Genomic DNA, 26,045 nt, shown 5'->3' with positions numbered 1-26,045 from the left:
TCTCATCTTCCTCAACCACTAAATGTTGGTGTATCTAAGCAGTTTGATGTGCAGGTTGAGGAGCAGATAGCTGGACCTCACCAGCGCGTTCCACCACGCTGCAGTGGCTGCGGGATTGTTGGACATACTATACAGACTTACCCTAGTAAATAACTATTTGGTCTATCTTTTAAATAGTCTATTAGTGATGTTGGTAGTTGAAAAGGGTTAAAAATGCAGTAGGAGCGGCAAAATTTCGTCGCTTGGTGGTTGGTTACATTAGTATTTAATTACTTAACTTAGCGGTACTTATGTTATTAAATAGTTATGTAGATAGCTCGGATTTTCTTGCTTAGATAGGAATTTAAGCTGGGGCGGAGGCGGTCAACTCTAGATATTTACCATATTAGAACTAGGTCAGTTAGAGTGTCTGGCGGACCCAGGGGCGGATTCCGGTAGGTACGCAACAACAGCAATATGCCATATAATTTCTGTGGATACCACAGAAGGATAAATTGCACCAATGCCTCGGATTTCCAACCAAGTAGTTACCAGAGCATATCAACAGCACCCCTTTCTCCCACTTCTTCTGCGGGAGTGTCGCACTCTCCAGTCCGCACAGAATGAATTTGGATGGCTATTCGAGCGAGCAACGTGTGCCCAAGCTAGAAACAAGACAGGAAATAAGTTCAGGAATCCAAGGCAGGTACATCGTCTGCTATGGCTAATGTGCAGCGCTCGTTCAAGGGGTGTGCCTCTCCAATATATCCTCGGTGACCAACCGTTTGGCGATCTTAATATCCTATGCCGAAAAGGTGTATTGATTCCAAGGTATCTTAAATCTAGCTATGCTGTTGAAATTCCACCCATGCAAGTATTAATATAACTAATGAAAGAAAATAGGGCGGAGACAGAAACCTTTACTGTACATACTGCTAGATTGATATTGAATAGTATGTATGTAAACAGTGGAGTTACTCCTGCAAAAACACGCCACTTGCGGATCATGGATCTTTGCACTGGCACTGGATGCATATCTTTACTTCTCCATGCCCTCCTCGCCCCCTATTTACAGCAGATTTCAGTTGTTGGTATCGATTTCAGTCCTGTGGCTGTAAGATTGGCCAACCTGAATCTGCAGTATAATTGCAGTCAAGGGCTATTGTCCAACAGTTCACTTCATCAGATATATTTTAGAAGAGGCAACGTTCTTGGCTATGGTGATCATGTGGTTCCTGGTATATGCGATGTCCTGCATACGATCCCAGCGTTTTCCTCAAATGGAAGGCAACAGTGCGACATTCTTATTGCAAATCCACCCTACATATCCCCTCACTTGTTTTGGGATGGCACTACCGCTCGTAGTGTTCGGGTTTTTGAACCTGTTCTTGCATTGGTACCTCCAGCAATACACTACACCTCGATAATTGGCACCAATAGGCAAGAGGATCTTTTTTATCACCACATCCTTCAACTACTATTTAAAGTCGAAGCAAAGCTCACGGTACTTGAATGTGGTAGTTTTTCACAGGCTCAACGGGTGGTAGCTATGTTCAAGGCCTTTGCAGATGTTTATCGATCAAGCAACGAATTTTTGGTCAAAATTTGGCCAAGTGCAGATGATATGTCTACTGTGGATGCTACACCTTGTGTAGTGATTGTGCAAAAGCTACCTGTGAACCTATAAAGAGTACTATAATTATAAAATGTACATTGATTAACTTAACTGTATATGAGTCTGTTAGCTCTATGCTGACTGGGCGCTGAAAAAGGCTATGTCCCAACTGCCGGGCTAACTTCATCTAGACCAAGAAAACATAGTACAGCCAACTGAAGCAACCCAAATATGGTAATTTGAGTTGACGGGCGGGCCAACCATGCAGCACCACTAGCCGCATTCTAGTTAAAGCAGGAAGAATAATAAGAGAGATAGTATAGTAAGTGTTGAAACTCTATATGACTCACTATTACGGCTCTAACTACGGGTTGTCGAATAGTTTGTCTTCATAGTAGGTATAGTTATATCAAGATATCTGGCTAAGTTCTGCCTTGGGCCGCCTATGAATTCTTCAAGTACCAGCAGAACTCACCCCGAGCTTTCCAACAAACCCCCGCCCCCGAAGGTAGATAGCTAGCGGTGTAATGTGACTAACGATACAAGAAGGAATATGTACGACAAGAGATCACATTGATTCTAAGATCAACTCAATTACCTAAGGCATGGAAGAAAGCATAACGGGATTAGGCCACGTGACAAATGTGGGCAGGTTTTTATAGTCAGTGGTGGGATTTTGAAACTCCAGTTTCATGAAAAAAAAAAAAAAAACATAAATTTGTTTGAAGCGCTAATTTCTACGCTAGACCAATAATAGGAAGGTAAACTAGCTAACGAAATTAGGAATATATATGGAATGATTCATTTGTACTACATAGATCTTTAATTTGTTATTCCGTGCCGAAGTGGCCGAGTCACTAGAATTAGCACGTGATAGCCAACGTAATCAGAAAGCGAGTGTTCCATATAGGCGAGAATTCCAGCTTCGTATCCCATAGAAAATGGCCAGTTTTGAACCTTAGACATCTCAGCAACGACAGACCTAGAGAAGCTGTAGTTTTGTTACTGGTATTATATTGTATTATAAACCAACATAGCAAATATAGCACCTCATAATTCTAATAATTCTTTCTAATATAGCAAATACAGTGGTATTTTTGTGTAATTTATAGATTACTAGGATACAAGGGTCTAAAAATTATATTAAACCTATAATACATTATAAAAAAAAGCATACCTTAAGGCTAACAATAAATTAAATCATAGATCTTTATTATTGTTGGGATATTCAGGTTGCGGAAAGGACGATTTTATATAGGATCCACTGCCGAAAGGCCGTGGGGGCACTGGAAGGCACGGATAGTTACATTATTTAGTTTACTAACTAATTAACTAACGTGATCAGCCACCGAGCTGGGCAGTCCCCTCTAAACTGCGCACCCATACAAAGAGGCCTTTTAAGCCAATTAATATCTCAACAAAATAAAAGGATTTTATAGTATAAGCTCTATCGTCATCAAATATTCAAAGTGGCTTTAAAGCAACTAGTCTTGTTCCACTACAAACCAGTGACTACTTTTTTAAAGCTTAATATTTAGCTTAAAATACTAACTCCACTATCTACGGCATATAGCAATGTCTTTTGGAATTAAAAAGACCCCTGCAAATCTACATTAACTAGAGCAGCAAAAAAGCAGATTTAGCGCCTTCAAGACAAACCATCTAACTCTCCAACTGTTGTACAGCAAGCTATGGATAAGATTATTAAAAGTGCAGAGGTTACAATGTGAATACTTTTCCAATAAAACAGGCACTCCGTCAGCTTCAGGAAGGTAATAATTATTAAAACGAGAAGGATACAGCACCTCGAATCTTTAGACGGAGTAGGGGAAGCCTAACAAGGGAAGGACAGCAAAAAGCGCTTGAGTAAGAGGAGATGCTAAAGCAGAACTTAAAAGCACCACGAAGGCCGCCAACCTGGAGTAATTGTGGTAAACAAGGTTACAATAGACTCAAATACTCTAGTAAATAATGTCATCCTAATAGGATGAACTGGAAGAACAGTGAATGAGAGGAAAATGGTAGAACTCCGAAGGAGTAGGTCAAGGAAACACTCTTAGGCAGTTCAGAAGTTGTGGGCCCCGAGCCCACAACTTCCTGGTAGGAGGGAAGGCAACATTCCCTTTACGCAACTGCGTCCCGTGGTCTGTGAGAAGGTTGTTGATTGTCTATTACCTCTTCGAACGAGGACTTAAGATAATAGCTATCCATACAAATGTCACGTGCCAATCCCCGAATTCCTCCACCACAACAGATAGCTAAAAAGTCTGGTTTTTTAATAGAGTGGATTCTTTCCATGCTATCTCTGCAATCTTTTGAAAGGTAGTTAGTGAGAAGCAGTTCACATCTAGTGGCTATAGAAAATGAGAAGAATAAGGAGGTAAATAAAGAGGAATAATCCTTTTATCTGTACAGAATCTATTAAACTCTGCAGTTGCATGGCTACTATGTCTATCTGTAACTAAAAGGCGGTGTCTCCCAATTGTGTGTGGCGCTGTATATAGGTTAAAGTAATTTTTGTAGCCAATCTAAGCCTAGATTGTTATTTGTCCATCCATTCTTGCACATAGAGATGTGATAGTCTTTTAGTATATTTTTATACCTGAGATTGGTGATTCTCACCAGCAAGAATAATCTGCGGTGGCAGTACTCATCCAGATGTATTAATTGCAATAACAGTAGTAACCTACTCCCTATTCGCAGGCTAAACTGCTTTGGCTTTGCTCTGTCATGTCTCCAAATCACGGACTATTTTTACAGTTGACATGACATCTATTTAAAGCCCTATTTTATCTATATTGTAGATATCTTCGTTACAGATCCTATACTTTTGTATAGTATCCCGGAACCGCTGTAATCACTCCTGGGTAAGCTCTAGACTTTCACACTTTGCTATTATCGGGTATATTTTAAGCTGATTTCTGGTTGGCGCTTAATAAATCTTGATACCCAGTGGTCTTTAAAGCTAAGGCAGATTGAGCTCGTGCAGAGAGAAGTAGCTAAGCTAGATAGCATACAGTTAATATCCGGGGAGGTAGGCCACGTCGATCCATATCAATAATCTATAAGATAAAAGTTGATTCTTTTGTATTTGTTAATTTCCTTATATTAGCAACTAATTCCTTGCGAGAGGTAGTGCCATTAGGCTGGCCGTTGGGAGGGATTCGGGATCAGAGGAGGTCTGGTCCCGTCCCATATTCCCATAAGGATCCTGGGGGTGGTCCCGAATCCCGTCTCAAGAAAATGGGAAGGGATTCCCATCCCGTGCCAAGCAATATGGGATGGGATTCCCATTACATGGGATTCGGGATGGGATAATCCCATCCCATGCCAAGAAATATGGGAGGGAAATCCTATCCCTAAATTATAAAAATACTCTTCCCATTTCCCGTCCCATTTCCTAATTAGGTTTAGTATATTTTTAAAGTAGCAGTTTTTAGTAGTAACTATACAGTATATACAGTAATCATTGATCACGTGATTTAGTATGGGAAGTTCCCATCTAATCCCAAGGGAATTTCCTCAAATTCCCATTCCCTTCCCATTAGTAAGTGTGATCCCATTTCTTACCCCAATTCCCATCCAGAAAGAAGGGGGAATCCCAGTGGGAATCTCTTGGCATTCCCTTCCCATTCCCATTCCCATAAAATCTTAGAAAATCGTCCCGTTTTTATGGGACGGGAATCCCATCCCGATTTCCCATGGGAATTTCCCTTCCCAACGGTCAGCCTAACACTGTGCCATTAAAACGCGTAATTGAGGTGCTTGGAGGGACATTAAATGCCTTAGCTACAGCAGTTTTAGATTTAAAAAGGCCTCGCTTATAAGCATCTATAGCCAATTGTAAAACGGCCTTCTTTGAATGTTCTATCAACCATCGCTCTGTGGTTGGAGATAATAATAATATTTTGAATAGTTTTGTGGTAAGCGGGTGGGGTCCACCCATGCTCGATGGCCGCTCAGTGACCAATTACGTGGTTACTAAATATTATTAGATAATACCTTTGGACCCACCTAGTTCTTTAGCATATACAGAATATTTATTTTGAAGCAAAAGAAAACATTTGAAATTCCACTTTTCATGAAACTAAATCTATTTCAGAAGCTCCCCATCTGTACCTATTGTATAGCTGTGGCAAGTATATATATCTGGGAATCAACATGAGTAAAATATTTGTTTTCTATCCATATAGCTGTGGGTTATATCTAATCAGGAAGTTGAGGTTCGCTATATCACTCACATGAGATAGCTAGAACATATTAAATGACAATTACAACAACTACTGCTGGTGGTGGATGGTAGACTAACACGTCTGGCTGAAGCAGCCTGTTCGCTTTGAACAGATAGTGAGACAACAGGTGGTCATAGAATTAAGCTATTTTAGCAAGGATGTGAGGCCATCAGAACAACTCCAGAGGATTGGATGGAGCCCTTTTCTCTTTAGCTCGCTATTTAGATACACATTCTATCTTTCTACCAACGCTGAGCCCACAGTATCTCCAGACATTTACACTGCTCCTGAGCCAGTACAATGCATACATGGGAATACTTGGCACTATGTATTTATGGGACTGGAGACTTTCCATATCTACCGCAGTACCGCACCGCTGAATAAAGCAGAACGTTTTCAGATAAATAACCTTAATATGAATGATGAGATTGAGACAGATTCAGAAATATTTTATTTCATTGCATAAGTAGCGACAACTTGAAACGAACTACCGCCACAGAGTATTTCTTAAATACCCGTGGATGCTCTACCAAGGCATTAAACGCTCTCAAGGACTTGCTCCTTGAATTCTCTCTCAACCTTGTGGCCCTTGTCATCGGTGGTCGACTCGCCATGCAAGTTCAGCAATGCACCCAGATCAAACTTGGGAGACTTAAGGAGCTTAACCTTGCGGATGTGGACCTAAGAGGCTTGTTAGATCGTGTATGCGCATATATGGAAGAAGGGCGACAAACATTTTGAAGAGGGTAAATCCCCTGGGTAGCCTTCTCAATCTCGCGCCCGATGACTTCCGGGATCAGCTTCGTGGTGAGCTGCGCCAGAGAGCAGCTGGCTGCCTCCCGTTGCATAATCTCGGTCATTTTCTTTCGGATTGCACGGATCTGGGAAGAACGGGCATATGTGGTCTTCTTGATCTGATTGGGGCGTCTCTTGGTGAAAGCGATGGCAAACAGACGAAGAAGGTAGTCGTCAGTTGTTTTCACGGTGACGTTAGCTTCGATAAGCGACTGCCACTTGCGCACAAGGGACCGCAGTTTATCGGTCGTGAAGTCCAGGCCGTGGAAGTTGGTTAGGCAATTCTTTCCTTGGATTTCGTCCACGCGAAGCTTCACCTTGCGGAAGGCGTGGTCTTCATCATTCTGCAGGTCAGCCAGAGAAACCTCGAAAATCCGTCCCTTCAAGGAGTCGTTCGCATTCTTCAAACCGCTGGTGCGGTTGACCAGAGTCTTCCCAACACTTAAAGATTACTCGTCAGTTGTCGCCCTGTAGAACTCTCCATTGGATGTAGTATAGGTACAAAATTCTAGACGTACTCTCTGATCTGGAAGGTTGAGGGTGCCTGTTTCCCATTAGTAACGCCCTGTCACTTACTTGCGTGAACATGATTTACCTTCACGGAGTATTCATCCTTCCTGGAAAAAGGATCGACGGTCCTCTTCTTGATACCCTTCTTGCCTTTCGACAAGCGCTTGTTCCTGGTAGTGATCAGTAAAAGTTTCCACCGATTCTCTAGCTACTCAACGCATGAAAACGGGGTTCAAGTTGTCATACTTTCCAACGGCCATAGCTGCGACTCTAGCCTATCTTGCAGTTGTCGAAGACAGACAAGTATAGCACACGACGAAGTGTCGTGGAGGGAGTCGATACGCTTGACGCTTCTGAATCGGCAGAACAGAAGTTGAAAATGAAATCCCACAGAAAAAGTTCAATTAAGCGAGGCACCGGCCCTATGGGTGTATTATGTAATTTTACCAACCCCACAAAAGTTCAGTACTTGATACATAATTGGCTTTTACATTACTATTGTCACATGATAAGGTCAAGCGTTACACTACTAGGGTGGTAACTTAGCAGTCGCTCCAATGGATACAGCGAGAGTACCTACTTGGGTAATTACTGTTGGTGACAATGGATATCTACATAGTAGTACCTGGTAGTACTACGTATATAGGTAGTTTACCATCCAGCTCACCACGCATATACATCTTTCTATCTGTACATATATCATGAAAACTTGACGGAGCGATCTGACCGCCTTGCGATTCTGCCACCCACCAAAATTCTTACAGCATTTACTCTCAAACAATCCCCCCGCGCTGCGTCAGACGATACACAGTGGTATTTTATGGCTCCGCGCCGCGTTTCGCTTTAGTATAAAAGAAAGATACTAGCAAATATAATGCTTCCAATATAATATTCTATACCTAGCTAACCCAATAAAATAAGCATTTGCTTGGGAACTATACACGACTACTAGTTTTCTATTAGACTAAGAAAAGGACTTAGAGATCTGGAAAGATACGATTAGACTGGAGGAATATTATAAGAAAGTATATTTATTTATACTGCTTTTCTATAATACCATAGTTATAGTATGGGAGTAGCTACTTTTGCTTGTAAGCACATGACTAATGACGGCCTTCTGGCTTTGTTCATGAACGAACGCCTCCATGGTCCTCCCCACAGCACTTAAATGAAACTTATTATTTTCTATACGAGTACCATAAATCAAGATTTCAGGATGGTTGCCAACCACATAGCTGACACGTAATACGCCCTACTAGATGGCTACCTATCTGCTCTATAGAGTATGGTCCTTTCAAGTGCCTACCTCCTTAGATTATCTACGTAGATACAATCGTACTACGCTGTACTACTTGTCACTATGTCCTAAAATGTGACCCAGGCTCAAAGTTATAACCTAGAAAATACAAGTATTGTGTGTACACAAAATTGTATAATGTACAATATACCGGCCACTTTTACCTAAAACGTTCTATCACAAACTGTACTAGAAAGATACATAATAATAAACTGATAGTACCTCAGTAAAACATAGATAGAGTGCAAGGTTATCTAGGCACTCTTAGGGACTGCCTACAACCTGGACTATGAGGAGTAAATACTGGCATTGCTATGTTTAAATTGCCGTCCTGTATCACTAAAATGAAGTTTACTACTAGAGCTTGCTACTGAATTTGTAACTGCCTATATATCTGGACGCTGCACAAGTGCGTACGAAGTACCATTCGCTAGTATCAAAGCATTATTATTCTATATTTGCAATACGGACTTCCACTGCTTATTGATTCAAAGCGAAGGCAAGGTACTCCCTACTTACTAGCATTTGGACTGACAATGGAGTATGTGATGACTATCCAAACAACCAATGACAATTTCTCGATATTACATAACTAGACAGTAATGGAGAAATTCTACTTCGGCCTAAGATATTTGAAATAATTCGATCGTACTGCACTGGATTTCCAGATTCATACAGCCCTCCCTCCAGGTACTCCGTATCATCGCTTGTTCTTCCCCCTTTCTTGTCATTAGTAGGTAGGTAGTAGTTATTCACCTAGGAAGAGGGATAAATCCTAGGTCTTAGGAAACCTGTAACTAATTATGCTCTGGACAGAATATGGTAGATTATACCCAGTATTTAAGGAGGGTCCTCATTGAACAAGTTAACATGGATAACAAAGGCAAAAAAAATCACATGCTAGCAAATCAACATCATCTCTGATCTCTACTCTGCTATGAGGGATATTAAATTAGCCACATACAGAGTCTGGAGAGAGTAATCAAGATCAATTGAATCCAACCCGACTCTCGTGCAGCATGTAATGTAACGCGAGCAGTGATGGATGCATGATCACCCTTCGGGAAAAGAAGGGTAGGACTTTCGCTGACACTACAAGAATCTGAGAGAGATAGAAAATGTTAAGTACGAAGTATGGAAGATAAGATCCAATCCGAATCATCGCCGAGTGGTATTCCTGCTTCCTCCGTACGACCAAATCACTTTAGGTTGAGTAAGAGGTCCCAGTGGTAAGAGACATGATACCTCGGAATGGTAGAACAGAAAGATCTTATCTCTTACTATACAACTGCTATTGATTCTACACGCAAGCGGGCTGATTCTGCGTTCAAATACTCTCTGTACTTGAATATCAGGACCAGAATATGAAGGAATATGTGATACAGCAGCAGGATACATGGACGAGGAAGAATTCCTTGTTGGTATACTTTCTAAGGCCAAGAGGATCTTTTCCGGGCGTCAATATGACCAAGGATGCAATACTTAACTCGTTCAGGATGGTATTCGGGAATGGATTACTTTAATTGCTTGTATATGTGCAGATCAAACTGCTTTAACTCCTGGTTTAATTTACCTAGCTTCATCTGGAAAACTTTAAGATGCCTGGCTGCAGGACTTTGATCCTGCAGAACACCAATAGACCGGTTGGACCGACGATGACCTCGGATTTGCATGGTCGAAGTAGGTATGGAGACCAAGGCCAAAGCAGGCAGGCTTTGGAGGCTTCTAATCTTAGATGGCCACGATTCTCATGTCACCATGAAGTTCTTGAACTATTTTGAAGCCAATAGGATCCTCGTTGCCACTTATCCACCTTATTCTACTCATTCCTTGCAACCGCTAGATGTCAGACTGATCTTTGGCCCGCTTGCAACCGCTTACAGCAACAGTTTGGAGGCTCATCTGCAAGAATGCCAGGGACTAAGCTCTATTATGAAGCGGGACTTCTTCAGTCTATTCTGGCCTGCATGGAAGAGGGGCCTTATCTGCAAGAAATATTGAAAGTGTATGGAGATCGTGGCTTATATCCTTTTAATCTTGAAGTTGTATTGGCCCGTTCTAAGAAGATAGAGGACAGCGGCCCTCTTCTAGTGACTCTTCTAGGTCTGTTTTACATGCAGAAGATTGGAGAAAGTTCGAGCGGCTTATTAGAGAGATTTTTGCAAATATTAGAGAGGAAAACAGTAAGAAGTTAAGCCGTACCATGCACCATCTCTCTACAGAGAATATCCTGCTTAAAATGGAGAATGTAGGCCTCAAAAAGACATTTGAGAATGAGAAGAAGCGCTGCCAGCGTGGAAGACCTCTGCAGTTCAAAATTCAGCTCCTGAGGGTGGTGTGCAGTCTTTTACTCTCCACGGAAAGTCCGTCAGGTTCGGCAGCTTGACCAGGGGAAGGCTCTGCAAGTACAGCTTGCTAAGGCCTCAAAAGAGGAAGAGAAGCTACGCCCTCAACAGGCAAAGGAAGAGAAACAACAAAAGTTGCAAGAACGGAATCATATGAGGGCCTCTGCACGACAAGCTCGCCTCCAGGAGGCATAGGAAAAAGAGCGCCAAACGGAGGAGCGTTTGGCCAAGGAAGCACCTGTACAGCTTCAAAATTACGTCAAAACTGCCAGAATAGGCAAGAAGAAGTCCCCAGCAACCTCAAAATCGAAGAACCAAGAAGTTGTTTCAGCCCCAGCGCCTGAAGTTGTGATGAGGTCCCTCCCACCATAACCCGTCGAGGCAGGCAGATCCGGCTACCACAGCGCTTTCAGAACTAAAAAGAAATTGTTGTATAGGCGTATTAGGTGTTCAATTTTATTACTTCAAAAGATCTCTGTATGATTCTAATTGTATGTGGCTCTAAAGCTTCATCTTCGAGGTGGTGTTGATATTGGAAAATCGGACGGAAGGCGGTATCAGGCGGGCAGGTGGTAAAGTACTTTATGATTACTAAGCAGATCACAGTTAACTATTTTCGAACAATATTGTGCAGTTAATTCTGAAGACCCACCGCCGTCCAAGCTAACTGCTTCTCAATTGCAGACTAATTTGATGTCTCTTCTGGTCTGGAGACACTCTGTAACTGTTAAACTGAGATCAGTCTTGAAGTCATAAACCCTCCATTTCCTCATGGCTCAACACAAGTAAAACCTTGATTGACCTGACGTATCGCCTGAATACTGAATATTAACACATACCAGCTAATCTTGAACCATGGTGGGTTCCCCCTAATATTGATATAAGGAACTGTTTTCATTAACCGATTTACTGACGTCTTTCTTTTGACAAAATAGGGCAAACGGAAGAAATCAAGCAGAAAACCACAGCAACCAAAGAAGGTTATGATGATATCCTCCACAAAAACCACAGGAGCTGATGCCTAATTAAACAGAAAGAGCCACTTCCCACAACTTTTGCATGCTTATTCTGTAACCATGAAAATTCCGTTGTGATTAAGCTAGACAAAAAGCTGGGTTTAGGAAATTTGTCCTGCAAGGTATGCGGGCAGAGGTTCCAAACAGGTATCAATTGTATGTTCTATCCAAGCACAAATTCTATGCATATACCTCTAACTATTCTCACATTAGATCTCTCTGCTGCTGTTGATGTGTATTCAGACTGGGTCGATGCGTGTGATGCAGTTGCCAAGGAGACTGCTCATAAATACGGAGATGATACCCATGCTATTCAATCAAATGAGTTTCACATTTCTTCGGGCGAGCCAAAAAATGGGATGGAAGGTTCAGAACATGTTGATACATACGCAGACGATTATTGATTGTATTGCCATGGTGCCCTACAGTTTACAGACAGCAGAACAGAGCATTTTGCCATCTATAATGTTGAGACTAACAAATCTACCATGTTAAGTACTCCCAGTGCCTTAAGAGAGTATGAGCAAGACAGTCAAGAATGTGGGTTCCGTTATAAATCTAACCCAAGACATGGTGAGTGAGTGGATCCCACTTATTGCTTTCAGCATCTGCTTTGCACAGATCCCCTAGGGCCAAAGGGACCGTCTAGTAATATAGTAAGATGCGCCAATCCCATACATGATCTACGCCCTTAGTTGAATGATTCCGATATATACTGTCTGAGCCATTCAAGACTACAGTGTATAATATCTGTCACCGAAATCGCCAAGGCCTGGAATGATATACCTTTTAAGTTGTATTAGCATCTTATCCCCCGACTTCTTTTAAACAGATTTCAAAGGCTTTGTAGAACCTCACTTACTTCTTGTCATCTAAACCCTGGTCGATAAATGCAGTTACAACTCTGAGCTTAGGAAATCGTTCAGCAAAATCGGCAACCCCCGATGGACTTGCAATGAGATTGAGGAACAAGATATGGTCCTCTGGCACTCCTTTTGCCTTCAAAACCTCAACAGCTAGCGTAGCAGAACCTCCTGTGCAGACATATATCAACAACGTCCAGATATTTGGTAAGGTCTCATACTCACCAGTTGCGAACATCGGATCAAGGAGTAGGACCCAACGATTCGATATATCCGTGGGAAGTTTCTCATAAAACAGTTTGGGTTTGCAGGTCTCCTCATCTCTCTGGATCAAGATTTTCCCAATTCGAACTGACCGGCAGCAATCCCTCAGTCCTTGCTCCATCGCTTCGCCTGCTCTCATAATAGATACTCCACATATTTTACCTTCAAATCTGACACCAAGGTAAGCACGACCAACAGGAGTAGTAACTGGTTGTTCCACTACTGGGAGATGGTTTAAACCCTCTTCAACCAAGAGACGGATAATTCTATTCGAATAAAATATAAAATCAGCACGACCGGTTCTCTTGTCTCTAATCATACTATTGGAATGTTAGCGAAGAATTAATTCAAATCTCATATCATCATTAAGACAGGTGTTAGGCTTAGTCCGTACGTCAAGAGAGCAATTAATTGAGGAGTTTGAGGCAAAACATGAACATTTTCATATGGCATGTCTTTCGAAACTGTTGCTGTAGGTTTCTCGCCCTCAGGTCTGTAAACTGGACCGACTCCCTGAGCGGGGGAAGGTATGGATTCCGTTTCTTTGTTAGCCATGATTGTCAAGCCTGCCAACGGCAAGAATTCCCCAATGGAACAAATATTCCGGCTTCACATATGCTGGAGCTCAGAGGATGTTAGTTGCAGGACTGGGAGGGAAAAGGTAGCGAAAGAACAGAAGCAGTGGGAGTTGCGAGTTTTAGAATGGACTCCACTGGACTAGCACACCCCCTCTTAGGTGCATATCCATGACAAGACGCTATCTTTGATTAATACAAGCTGAAAAAAATCGTGGAAATATAGAAGCAGAAAGCACTAGACTGTAATGACATGAGAGGTACATATTCTTTAAATTTAGCTACAGCATTCACAAAATATCCTACCAGATACAGTAATGGTATGTAGGGGTCGAATTTTATTTCTTTATACGTATTAAAAACACAGATACTATTTTACGCAGGTACGGAGTATCTCGACAGGTATGCTTCCCCCACCTTGCTGCAGTCACAGTCACGGGTGGCGCCACAGGACAGCCCTGCTGGTGGATACCTCCTATCTGTACATTGGATCCCCTCATTTTTCCATATCCCCAGATCTTTATTTATTTAATTTATTTGCTCTAGTTATTTCGAAAAATCTGATATTCCCGCAGATAAGAGTATCAATGAAATAAATACGTCAAAACTGGTAATAGCCGATGATATAGTTTTTTCACTATCTACAGGCAAGCATAGAGCCGCCTAGGCTACTGGATAGGGAATGTACCTGCTTGGCTATATTGCTTAGTACTGAACTTTACACCCTGCAATCTACTTTTGGCACTGTTGCATCGTGTTCTTCTGCCAGGTCTATTATGAAAACACGACATCTCAACGCGTGAAAAAAAACCAAGAAGCTTGGGACCTATGGTAAATTGGCCGCAAAAAATATTCAGAAAAACAAGGGTACTGACTCTGGCACTGGTGCCTCAGCATCACAACTTAAGCCGGAGGCGAAGGGAGATACCAAAATGAACCCCAAGTCAACTTCTCGTACCAAATCATCTTTACTTATGGGGAACCGGCCTGAACAATCTGAGGGCTTTAGTGATCGAAATAGTGGTTTCGAACATACTACTGGGGACAACGTGGCTACCACTCGGTACGAAGAAAGTGTCTCTACCCCAAGGAAACGTCTCGATGGACGAAAAAAATCGGCTGAAGGCTGCAACGTCAGCAGGAATTATATCACCCGCAACACGAGAGATCTCGACGACAACTTCGGTATAATCCAAGAATTTGATAATTGCAGGGCTAGCGGCAGTCCTCAATCAACCAAGAATCAGGCACAGATTCACAGGTGCAGCTCTCCAAAGAAAGTTCGTGATGAAGGACTGGAATTGGAACGTGCTCCTGTGGGCACCGCAATGCGTGTGCGACAATCATCTAAAAAGGAGCTTTCACTTAAGAGAAAAAACACTGTTACGTCAAGCAGAGTGGGTGCTGAGGCCGAGACTTTCCAGTCTTTCCCTTCTGCAGCCAGAAAATTTCAAAAAGCGAGCTCAACTCGGAGGAGATTGGTTGATTCGCTGGATGTGCCGGTGGAATCAATCATGGATAGATCTGCGGCTTCATCGCCTGACAAACAGTCGCGAATCCTTCGATTCCCCCGACTTAACCAAGAGAGCCACCAATCGTTGTCGCAGGTGACAATGAATATGAATAAGGACAGACCTACCAACAACAGACAACAGTCACCTACAATATCATCCAGGCTGCGGGGATCCATGGTCACCTATGCACGACAGCGGTCTTTCTTAAACGACATTCCCCTCGCTGATAACGTTAAAGATGGGGAATCGTCTTCAAATCCTCCCGACCACGAATCCGCGTTCATTATATCAGGTTTGGCTTCTCAAAACCCCGAGGGTGTCGATGAAATCGACGACGAAAACAGCGACAGCAAGCCTGTTCGTAGTATCCATGAACTAAGGCAGGCTGGGGATAATGCCCGCTTCTGTGAGACCGTGGACCTGATTCTGGAGGATATTGAAGACTCCTCTGACTCTGTCTCGAAAAGATGTGACGGCTTTGTCAGACTATGTGTGAAGCTTTCGGATCCTAGGTTTGTACGCCGTTTTACTGAATGTGGCTTCGACGAACGACTTGTGGAAACTACAACAGGCAGGCTTGATGTAATTTCTGCTTTTCTTGCCCTCTCTGCTTACATATTGATCTGCAACAGCGGCTTTTTAAGTTATGTACTTTCGGGCCGCTTTTGGTCAAAGATTCTAGAAGTATCCCCTCCACTACTCGGCGTGGAAGATGATATATTATCTATTATAAGACAACCGTCCGCTGGGATTTCTATTGCTGTGCGAGCTTCTCTTAGAAAGGAGCTGCCTCAGATCTTCTCTGTAATATGGAGAGGGCGACAATTGTCACATATCTCACCTTGTTTTTTGGCGCTCTCCAGCATTAACTTTTATCTCAAGAATCTTCGACAGAAGGCTCACAATGTTGAGGCGATACCTGCTTCATTACTGAATCAACTCATTGGGTTGTTGGTAACCAGGGAGCTCAGGGATATAAACTCTTCCAGCGAATCTCTTGAGCTAATAGCCTTGATTCTTTCAATACTGGACTCCTACACGGTTTTATCATCAGAATCTTGGGGTTCTAATCAGAGGGTCTCTTTCAAATCACTTTCTCGCCTTCACGATCTTCTCTATCTGAAGAATCAATCAGACCATGGCCGAGAAGCCCTTGGGTTTTACATAAGGGTTATTATAAATATTACCAACAATGACCCACCACTTTGTAAAGAGCTTGCAACCTCTGAGTTAGTGGCTGGGCTAGTCAGAGTTGTCACCGAAGAGTTTCATGTCGTGCCTGAGGATTCTCTTTCCGAAGAAAACAGCTCTTTAAATATCGTAATATTGGCCCTTGGGGCACTCATTAACTTGGCGGAAAAAAGCGAATCATCAAGGTCTGTTTTTCTAAGGTCGACAGGTAGTTCTACGTCCTTCTTTCAGTTGCTCTTGCAGCAGTTCTCTAGCCGCATCAGTTCTCTCGAGAAGGTAAGCCACGGATTCTATATCTGTTTATGCCATCTAATCGGAAAGGTAGGCGCATTCTGTTTCTGAGGTTCATCACAATGTTGCCATTGGATATTTGTCAATTCTGTTGGCCACACTGTGCTTGAACATGGAAGTCTTTTTTCAGATGAAGAAATCAATGGGTAACAAAGGGCTCACTGCTATATTATCGACTGCCGAAGAGTTTCTCCAATATCACCAGAAAGTGGAGCAAGATTTACATCCTTTTGAGCCTCGAGAGGATGGAGGTTCTGGATTCACGACAAGGCTAGAACAGATCATATATCAGTTGAAGCAAATTGAGGGGCATGATCAGTAAACTCTCCATCTCGCCCATCTGAGATGCTCATATGTTTTCTTAAAGTTCCTAGGAAAAAAATTATTTAAATATACTCATGAAACACAATCCCCTCGTTGGGTTTACAAATGGCTTTAGGTGTATGGTGATAGATAGGCAATCGATTGTTATGAACGGGAGAGAGGGAGGCCTATTCTATCGCCCCATTATCCAAAGTCATATCCAATTTTTCTATCGTAGAACCCTCGTAAAAGTTGAAACTGGTTACTATGAATTAGATGGACGCAGGCTTTCATGTGGATACCAACGGACATTACCGTTAAAATATATAATATATTTAACCACATAGTATTTAATTTTAATATTGTTAGGAAAAACTACGGGTGGTGACTCTGGTTGCTGTGTTGTGTCCAATTCAGTTTGATCTGTTTGCCCCGTAGGAGCTACCCCAATTTGCCACATCGATGCAGACTCAATCATTACTGGACTTCGCCCTATCAAAGCCAATTAGACTTGTTCCCGGATTAATTGATTAGGACTCTAATTGTGTCAGACTCGAGCGCATGCCTGTACTGGGAATCCTGTGTCTTGTTTGCTTTGCCGTGGGTCTGTGCGATATTTATACTTAACTGATCCCAGCGCTTTGAGTGTCATCTATTCATTTTTACAGGAAGATTCTCCTGTGTTTTGGCAAGCGTTAAGACAATGCCAACTGCACCGAAGCAGCGGAAGATAGCTATTGTTGGCAGTCGGTCCGTGGGTATGTTTGCAATGGATATTCTTCTCTCTTATATTTCACAATCTTCTCCCTAATATAGTACCAGGCAAATCTTCCCTTACAGTTCGATTTGTTGAGCACCATTTTGTAGAGAGTTATTACCCGACAATCGAGAACACGTTCAGCCGCATTATTAAATATAATGGCCAAGATTTCGCAACTGAAATTGTTGACACAGCTGGTCAAGTAAGAACAATGGCTGTGGGAGCTATACCCACAAACGCTAATCCGGTGTTAGGATGAGTATAGCATACTGAATTCTAAACACTTCATTGGAATCCATGGATACATTATTGTTTACTCGGTGGCTTCCCGCCAATCCTTTGATATGGTCAGAGTTATTCGAGACAAGATATTGAATCATCTCGTGAGTGCCCTTTGATTTTAGTTTAATGTTTTCTCCACACATCGCTGAGGGAAGCACAGGGAGCAGAACATGTCCCCCTTGTAGTGGTGGGAAATAAGAGTGACCTCAAACATGAACAACGTCAGGTGTCTTTAGATGAAGGCCGACATTTGGTAGAAGAATTTCATTGCGCGTTTACCGAGGCCAGCGCTCGGCTTGGCCACAATGTCGATAGGGCCTTCGATCTAATGATCGGGGAGATTGAAAAGTCACAAAATCCATCTCAGCCGACTGGAGGCAACAAGTGCAATGTAATGTGATATTGGGAACTTATGCAAACCGGATAATAATCAATAATTCTTCAGACTTAGTATAGGTCACTATTGAAGGTATCGAGATTGCGAGATGAGATCTATTTTACTTTATCCTCCTAATACTTAAGAGTCATTTGTTGGTTCGGTCTCTAGCTTAGTCTTCTTGTTGATATGTTGAACGCAACTATTACAACCTCCTACTCGTCACTTTTCGACGTTATCACTTTTAGCTGGCCTCACTTGTATGCCACAGCCATTAAGATTACCAAGAGATGTCAACCAATGAAACGAGACTATCAATTTTATTGTGTTTTTAATTTAGATAGAAAATTGTGTGTGATCATTATGCTGAGCAGGGAATGAATGGCATAATCGGTGTTATGTTGAATACAACGGCGAATGCATAGGTGTGCAAAATATGGAAGATAAGAGCAGGAAAAGTTTGTTATTATATTTAAAACCTAACCTTAAAAGTGAATTAAAACCATAAGATTTACATTTACATGTATGCGGTGGAAACACTGTGGTTACGGTACCTCCCTATATCTGTTTCAATTGAGTTACTCCAAGTATTCCCTCCGTCCCTCCGGAGTACTTAGATAATATTCGGCAGTCCTAATTAGTTGGTTAACTAGTAGTAGTACATATGAAGTAGCGGTTGGTTAGTAGTTAGTTGAGTCACTAGTTAGTTACCTGGCTAGCCCCATATGACTAAGCTAGAGCCCCTCATGATTTATTTCTTTGTGCCCTAAAAAGTCTCAGCTACTTTAGCTTCTACCCCTCGTTTTAAGTCGCCCTAAAACCAGCATATTTCGAATGCATTTGACTGGTGCAGAATATTAGCATTCGAATTGCTGAACTATACATCTTGAAGATCATACTTCCAGGCTCGCGCGAAGCTTTTAAAATGCTAGACCTTGCTGACTTTGTCAGTGACCGTGGTGGGAACCCAAATAAGATCAAGGAGAGTCAGCGGAAACGATTTGCCCCAGAACATGTAGTTGACGAGGTTGTTGCCTTGTATGAGGAAGCTCGCCGAGGTATGGTTTTAAAAAGGTGATTTCGAAACCACTTAGACTAGCTTGGCTGACTTGATATGTTGCAGCTCGCTACGAAGTGACACAGATAGGCTCTCAACTTAATGCTCTTCTTAAAGAAATAGGAAAGAAAAAGAAGGTCAGTCGGTTCTCTTATCTATTTCATTAAAAATGATTACAAATTAACTTCATGTGTATGGAGTAGAACAAAGAAGATGCAAGTAGTTTGATTGAACAAAAAACCGCACTGGAAAAGCGCAAGAAAGAGGCCGAGGACCTGGCTGTGCAAAAGGAAACCCAGAGGGATAGCAAAGTTCGTACAATTGGCAATTATGTTCATGAATCAGTCCCTGTGAGCAACAATGAAGTACGTGTCTTCTAATTAAACGTCCCCTTATATAAGTCTAATACAACGGGTACCATAGGATGATAATGCTGTTTTAAGAACATGGGCACCAGAAACTCCTTCTGGTAACGAAATGTGCAACCAGTGCAACATCTTGTCACATCATGAGGTTCTCACTCGACTTGATGGATATGACTCTGAGCGTGGGGTGAAGATTGTCGGGCACCGTGGATATTGCCTCACAGGCTACGGCCTCTTCCTGAACCTTGCCTTGATTAATTACGGGCTGGAATTCCTGTGGACAAAGGGATATAAGCCAAATCAGCCCCCTCAATTTATGCTTAAAGAAATGATGGCGAAAACTGCACAACTTGAACAGTTTGATGAAGAGCTGTACAAGGTCACAGAAAGTGAAGATAAGTCCACAGACAAATACCTTATTGCCACTTCTGAGCAACCATTGTCAGCGTTGCATGATGGAGAATGGCTCCAAGATATGGATCTTCCTATCAAGTAGGGGTTTTTTGGGCCTCCATACCTTTTTATTGTTTAAATACTAACCAAGAGTAGGTACGCTGGCTATAGCACGTGTTATCGAAAAGAAGCAGGGGCTCATGGTAAGGATGCATGGGGTATTTTCCGTGTCCACCAATTTGAGAAGGTATGTCCTTGTTGCGATCGATGTACTCTCACTGGGGTCATTTCTGATATGCTGTAGATTGAACAATTCGTGATAACCAAACCTGAAAATTCCTGGCAAGCTTTTGATGAGATGATGGAAACTTCCGAGGAGTTCTATCGCTCCCTTGGGCTGCCTTATCAGATTGTCTCGATTGTTTCTGGGGCGCTGAACAATGCCGCGTCGAAGAAATATGATCTTGAAGCCTGGTTTCCCTTCCAAGGAGAATACAAAGAATTAGTTTCTTGTTCCAACTGCACTGATTACCAATCGCGTGCACTGGAGATCCGCTATGGTATAAAGAAGGCGACAGATTTGAAGAAGTCCTATGTCCATGCCCTAAATGCCACTTTGTGTGCGACTGAACGTACACTTTGTTGCATCCTGGAGAACTATCAAACAAAGGATGTATGTGTTGTTTTGTCCACTGCTTACTGCCAATGTTACTAATACAATGTTTATAGGGATTTCGTGTACCAGAGCCCCTAAGAAAGTACATCCCGGGTGCTCCTGAATTTCTCCCGTACACAAAGGAGCTTCCTAAAGACACTACGTCGCAAAAACCCAAGGGCAAGCAGGTTCCAAAAGCTACAACTGGTACAGAGGAGACCACTGGAAGGATGCAGAATTTGCGCGTATGAATAGGTGATAACGATGTTAGTATCTAAAGCAAGTTGACCTGATTGGACTGTAGTGTCCTAGTTATTATTTTATAGATTAAATCAAGTTATTTTACCAGCCCCACTATCCGGAGCACGGCGGGGAAATAGCTGTCTGGTGGAAGAGTAAGACACAGTACTGTATTATTTTGTACAGTAAGCCCCCTATATAGGCAACCCCCGGTATCATCTGAATTACGTGGCCAATTTGATTTTGCATATAAAAATGCTTGTTTTTTTTGATACAAGGAGATTGCTTAATTTTTCACCTCCCCCCATACAAAAGTGCTTCTATCAGAATCTTAAAAACCTTACTCAGACCTTATTCCTTGCATTTAAAATAGTCAAAAAGACCAGACAGTCTATTCCCAACAGCCAGAAGGCAGCCGGGCTTTACAAGCTTAGCATGTCCTAAATCCGCATTATTCTAATCTAACTTTACAGAAGTGGTTTTAGAAGCGGCAGCTTAACCCTTCGTCTGTCTCTTGAATCATCTCCCAGTACGCTTTTCTCGATACAGGATTATTAACTTGGTGATAAGAGATGCCGTACAGAACAGTGGCCGGAGCATGAAAAGGCTCTTTATAAGTGGATACAGCGGGCAGAGAATTATATATCTATCACATGAGGTTATAAGCGAAAGAGCAAGACAGTACTGGCCAAAACTCTATCCGGATAAGGCTATGCCTACTCTCAGCAATGGATGGCTTAATCGCTTCCAGTCACGCAGGAATATAAGGAATATCAGTCTACATGGTGAAGCAGGAAGCCTTTCAGAAAATGCAGCAACTGAGATAATTAAAATCCGCCAGGTTTTAAGCTCCTTCGCATGTCAAGATATTTTTAATTGTGATGCGACTGCTTTATATTGGAGAATGATTCCAGATCGGATTTTATCTACACACCAGGTCCCAGGCCGCAAAAAAAATAAGGCTCGAATAACTGCTTTATTGTGTTACAATTCAGATGCCTCCGAGCGCCTTCCTATTTGGATTATTGGGACTGCAAAACGGCCCAAATAATTTACTGCAGCGGGGATTGATATTAAAAATCTTAGATGCTTTTGGCGCAACAATTACATGGCCTGGATGTCAAGTGATATCTTTAAGCAGTGGATTCTCTGGTTTGATAGCTATATAAAGGACCGAAAAGTGGCTCTTTTAATAGATAATTTCTCTGCTCATGAGTCTGCATATAAAGAAATAAACTCTCTACTGCGGAACACAATTATAACATGGCTTCCAACCAACTCAACTACTCGGTATCAACCACTTGATCAAGGAATTATCCGTACATGGAAAGCATATGGAAACGTCTGTGGGCTTGCTACCTAATGACTGAATATGATCGCGGTTTGACCCTGTGTCTACAATAACATTATTACAAGCAATTAGATGGGCTATTCCTGCCTGGCATTTTGATACCATTCCAGAAACAATTAAAAATTGCTTTAAGAAAGCACTTTCTATTAAGGACACCAAAGAAATCAATAACCGCGAGCTTGTTAAGGAGATTGAGGATGGTCTTCGAGTGCTTGAGCTCTTAAATTATCTTCAAGACATCATGGATATAAACCAGTTCTTAAATCCTTCTGATAATCAGGTTTCGGATAGCCTTATGGACATTGATAGCATTGTTTTAAGCCAATTTTATACCGCAGATGATGATGATGGAGACAGTAATAATCATATACCTGAGCCATTACCATATATTTCACCTTCTAAAGCTCTTGAGGGTCTCTACAAGCTCCATCTCTTTGAAGAGCAACATTTTAATGCTGATAAAGGTTTTATTCTGCAACTTATGCAACGTGAAAGGGACATTATTAAGAGATATCAAGCTCAGCAGCAGACTGATATCCGGTCATTTTTTGCATAAGAGATAAGCGCATTTAGATAGCTCAAGCAGTATAAAATAATATAAAAATGCATGTTTGAGTACTACATTCAATATAGGCAATCCCCCGGTATAAGCAGTTTTCGAGGCGTTCCAAATTAATTACCTATATTGGGGGTTTACTGTAGTGCTTGAGTTTTGGGTTCAATCTCTAGAGGGATTAGAGTACGTAAATAAATGGCAACCCCACCCTCCGAAGACAGGAATCTACTCCCCTCCAAAAATTAAAAAAAAAAAAAAAATGGAATCTAGGGATTGGTCCCGCCAGTGTTACCGCTTTTTGTTTTGTCCCACCAAGGTCGATGACTCAATCAAACACAAGAAATAGTAGTTATTCACACAAGCACTTCTGGAGGTCCCGGAAGTGAAAAATTTATCTGGTTCCTTGTTTCCTCGTATATACTACCGCTATCTTTCACCTATCCTGCTCTTTAATAAATCCTCTTATGCGTGTCTGTTTGTTCTATTTTAACTGAACATCCTTGAAATTTGGCCACAATGGAAGCTTTTCCTAGAGACATCAACGCGCCCCAGGTGTCAAATGTGAATCTTTCGCAGAACTTGAGCCTATCTAGCTCTCCTTCCACAGCATTTCCGTCGCAGTCGTCAAGTCTTGGAGGCTCGTCTTTTATAGGCCGAACAGTTCCCTTGCCCAATGCAAAGCACTTGAAACCCTTCGCTACCGAGGATATTAAAGTCCTTCTTCTAGAAAATGTGAATCAAACTGGTCGAGATATTCTTGTAAAGCAAGGCTACCAAGTGGAGTTTCTAAAATCTTCCTTACCTGAGGATCAACTTATAGAGAAAATCCGGTCAGTGTGACAATCTTGAGAATTATGTTCGCAGGCTAACCCTTGCTTTCCATTAGAGACGTGCATGTCATTGGTATTCGTTCAAAAACGAAACTCACGGCCCGTGTCTTAAAAGAAGCCCGGAACCTAATAGTTGTTGGCTGTTTTTGTATTGGAACAAATCAAGTTGATCTCCAATATGCTGCAGAACACGGCATTGCAGTCTTCAATTCTCCGTTCAGTAATTCTCGTAGCGTTGCTGAGCTAGTTATAGCCGAGATTATTGCTCTTGCTCGCCAGCTTTGTGACCGTTCCAACGAAATGCATCAGGGTACCTGGAACAAAGTGAGCAATAAATGCTGGGAAATACGGGGGAAGACTTTGGGTACGTTCGCGGTCTACTTCACTGAGGATAGCTTGGCTTGCTAACTGTGGTGGCAGGAATAATTGGATATGGCCATATCGGTGCACAGCTATCAGTTCTAGCTGAAGCTATGGGCATGTCAGTACTCTTTTATGATGTGGTGAATTTGATGGCCCTGGGCACTGCTTGCCAAGTGCCGACCTTGGAGAGTCTGTTGTCACAGTCAGATTTCATCACATGCCATGTACCCGAACTTCCAGAAACCAAAAATATGATAGGGCAGCGCCAGTTCGAGCAAATGAAGAACGGTAGCTATTTGATAAATGCGAGCCGTGGGAGTGTTGTGGATATCCCAGCCTTAATTCATGCAGTACGTACTGGGAAGGTTGCTGGTGCTGCGCTTGATGTTTACCCGAACGAACCGGCTGGCAACGGTGACTATTTCAATGTTGACTTGAACCATTGGGGAACCGATCTGTGTAACCTCAAGAATGTGATTCTCACACCACATATCGGAGGTAGTACCGAAGAAGCGCAACGTGCCATCGGTGTTGAGGTAGGAGAGGCATTGGTGAGATATGTTAATGAAGGCACAACCTTGGGTGCTGTCAACCTTCCTGAAGTTACTCTTCGCTCCTTGACCATGGATGAACCAAATCATGCCCGGGTAAAATCAATTTATACCTTTTTGTTGTCCATATCTCGGATTGCTAACTTAATGGTATAGGTGATCTATATCCACCAAAATGTTCCGGGAGTTTTGCGAAAAGGTGGGCTTCTTCGAAGATCCATTGGATTTCAAACTGATAGTTTGCTAGTGAATGAGGTCCTCGGAGATCACAACGTTGATAAGCAAATGACTGATAGCAGAGGCGATGTATGTTATTTATCCAGCAGTGAAAGGAGTTTCCACGATTAACAATACCTAGGTCGCCTATCTTATGGCTGATATTAGTAGTGTCGACAACTCGACTATTAAAGATTTATATGAAAGACTCGAGAGTCTTTCTTGTATGGACCCTTCTTATCCTTCTAGAATCCATGCTGATGTTTCCCATAGCTCGAATAATGACGCGGATATTATACTGAAAGAGATCCGAAGAGGAAAAGTTGGGATTGTTAGATAACCTAGGATGATCAGACATGGTAGAGATCCCTCAACGGCATTGATCTACTACGGATGGTGGAGGCAGAACAAAAAGTCTGACAATTAAGGAGTTACCATACTGGTTGGATTGATCAAGTTATTGGATTTGCAGACCATTGGAGATGTTACGCAGGCGATGTAGGCCTTCACTGCGCTGATCAGATGTCGAAAACTAATATGATAATGTTCAACACTTAACTTCTTATTGATCTCACCCTGGAACTACCCTGGAACTACCCTGGAAGTAGACTAATCGAACGTCTTCCCTCTTTTGAATATACAAGCACAAGATATAGCATTTTTCTTCTTTTTTGAAATCATAAATACATGCAGTGTCAATCAGTTTGCCTCGGCGGGGCTTGCTGCGTTCTGGTACTGTACATATCTGTCTAAGGATTATGGTCGTTGCTATTCTTTGAAGTCGAGGGAAGATGGTCGCTTGGCAATAAGGCAAACCTTTACCGATTTAATCGCAGTCTTCAGTTGCCAACGTAGTGGTTAAGGACTTGCGTATATTGCTTGAAGTGGAAGGCGACATGGGCATATGATTGCAAATTTAGGTACATACGCCTAATGTTATCTCCGATATAAAGCCTTGTCTGCTGTATGGGTTTCTTCTCTAGGGTTTGGACTTCGGCTCCGCCTTCTTGAAGCATTGTCTCTTGAATAATCATGCTTGCTCAACTGATGCAATGGCTCATGTCTGATACTGCGCCGACCAGTAATACTATTTGAGACGGATCCATCCCATTCTCGATGGTGGTCGTCTATGCCCACGTAACTGGGACCGTGAGCATCGAGGGCCCCGTCTGACCGACCAAACAATCGGCTTTGAGAAATTTTATCGCGTCTCACTCTACCCGAATGATCCGTAGCCCAAACATGGGTAGATGTTGGAGG

The 26,045-nt window shown here is 42.3% G+C and overlaps 6 protein-coding genes across 6 annotated transcripts; 4 read left to right on the top strand and 2 right to left on the bottom strand.

Moving 5' to 3' along the window:
• Positions 1 to 6,363: 6,363 nt before the first annotated feature.
• rps1 (40S ribosomal protein eS1) lies at positions 6,364 to 7,391 on the bottom strand (the record flags this gene model as incomplete). Its single annotated transcript, XM_033574518.1, has 5 exons — positions 6,364 to 6,507; positions 6,561 to 7,062; positions 7,140 to 7,165; positions 7,217 to 7,301; positions 7,378 to 7,391. 5 exons carry the CDS (start codon positions 7,389 to 7,391, stop codon positions 6,364 to 6,366), a joined length of 771 nt encoding a protein of 256 aa, XP_033422536.1.
• A 5,256-nt stretch (positions 7,392 to 12,647) lies between these two features.
• Positions 12,648 to 13,055, bottom strand: FUR1 (uracil phosphoribosyltransferase; the record flags this gene model as incomplete). Its single annotated transcript, XM_033574517.1, has 2 exons — positions 12,648 to 12,823; positions 12,878 to 13,055. 2 exons carry the CDS (start codon positions 13,053 to 13,055, stop codon positions 12,648 to 12,650), a joined length of 354 nt encoding a protein of 117 aa, XP_033422535.1.
• Positions 13,056 to 14,423: 1,368 nt separating this feature from the next.
• ATNIH1004_009934 (uncharacterized protein) lies at positions 14,424 to 15,591 on the top strand (the record flags this gene model as incomplete). The annotated part of the gene is made up of 2 exons (XM_033574516.1): positions 14,424 to 15,521; positions 15,577 to 15,591. The coding sequence occupies 2 exons, from the start codon at positions 14,424 to 14,426 to the stop codon at positions 15,589 to 15,591; spliced, it is 1,113 nt and encodes a 370-aa protein (XP_033422534.1).
• A 1,902-nt stretch (positions 15,592 to 17,493) lies between these two features.
• Positions 17,494 to 18,232, top strand: rhbA (Rheb family small GTPase rhbA; the record flags this gene model as incomplete). Its single annotated transcript, XM_033574515.1, has 4 exons — positions 17,494 to 17,548; positions 17,613 to 17,752; positions 17,805 to 17,933; positions 17,993 to 18,232. The coding sequence occupies 4 exons, from the start codon at positions 17,494 to 17,496 to the stop codon at positions 18,230 to 18,232; spliced, it is 564 nt and encodes a 187-aa protein (XP_033422533.1).
• A 901-nt stretch (positions 18,233 to 19,133) lies between these two features.
• Positions 19,134 to 20,929, top strand: SES1 (serine--tRNA ligase SES1; the record flags this gene model as incomplete). Its single annotated transcript, XM_033574514.1, has 7 exons — positions 19,134 to 19,266; positions 19,332 to 19,402; positions 19,469 to 19,630; positions 19,689 to 20,122; positions 20,180 to 20,270; positions 20,328 to 20,696; positions 20,753 to 20,929. 7 exons carry the CDS (start codon positions 19,134 to 19,136, stop codon positions 20,927 to 20,929), a joined length of 1,437 nt encoding a protein of 478 aa, XP_033422532.1.
• A 2,412-nt stretch (positions 20,930 to 23,341) lies between these two features.
• Positions 23,342 to 25,087, top strand: SER3 (D-3-phosphoglycerate dehydrogenase; the record flags this gene model as incomplete). The annotated part of the gene is made up of 7 exons (XM_033574513.1): positions 23,342 to 23,655; positions 23,712 to 24,019; positions 24,076 to 24,665; positions 24,726 to 24,768; positions 24,817 to 24,875; positions 24,928 to 25,009; positions 25,059 to 25,087. 7 exons carry the CDS (start codon positions 23,342 to 23,344, stop codon positions 25,085 to 25,087), a joined length of 1,425 nt encoding a protein of 474 aa, XP_033422531.1.
• Positions 25,088 to 26,045: the final 958 nt, after the last annotated feature.

Source organism: Aspergillus tanneri (assembly GCF_003426965.1).
Source record: "Aspergillus tanneri strain NIH1004 chromosome Unknown AapTan_5_pilon_pilon_pilon, whole genome shotgun sequence".
Taxonomy (NCBI): domain Eukaryota; kingdom Fungi; phylum Ascomycota; class Eurotiomycetes; order Eurotiales; family Aspergillaceae; genus Aspergillus; species Aspergillus tanneri.
Note: the sequence above shows the minus strand (reverse complement) of the source record. Positions and strands in the feature narration are given on the sequence as shown.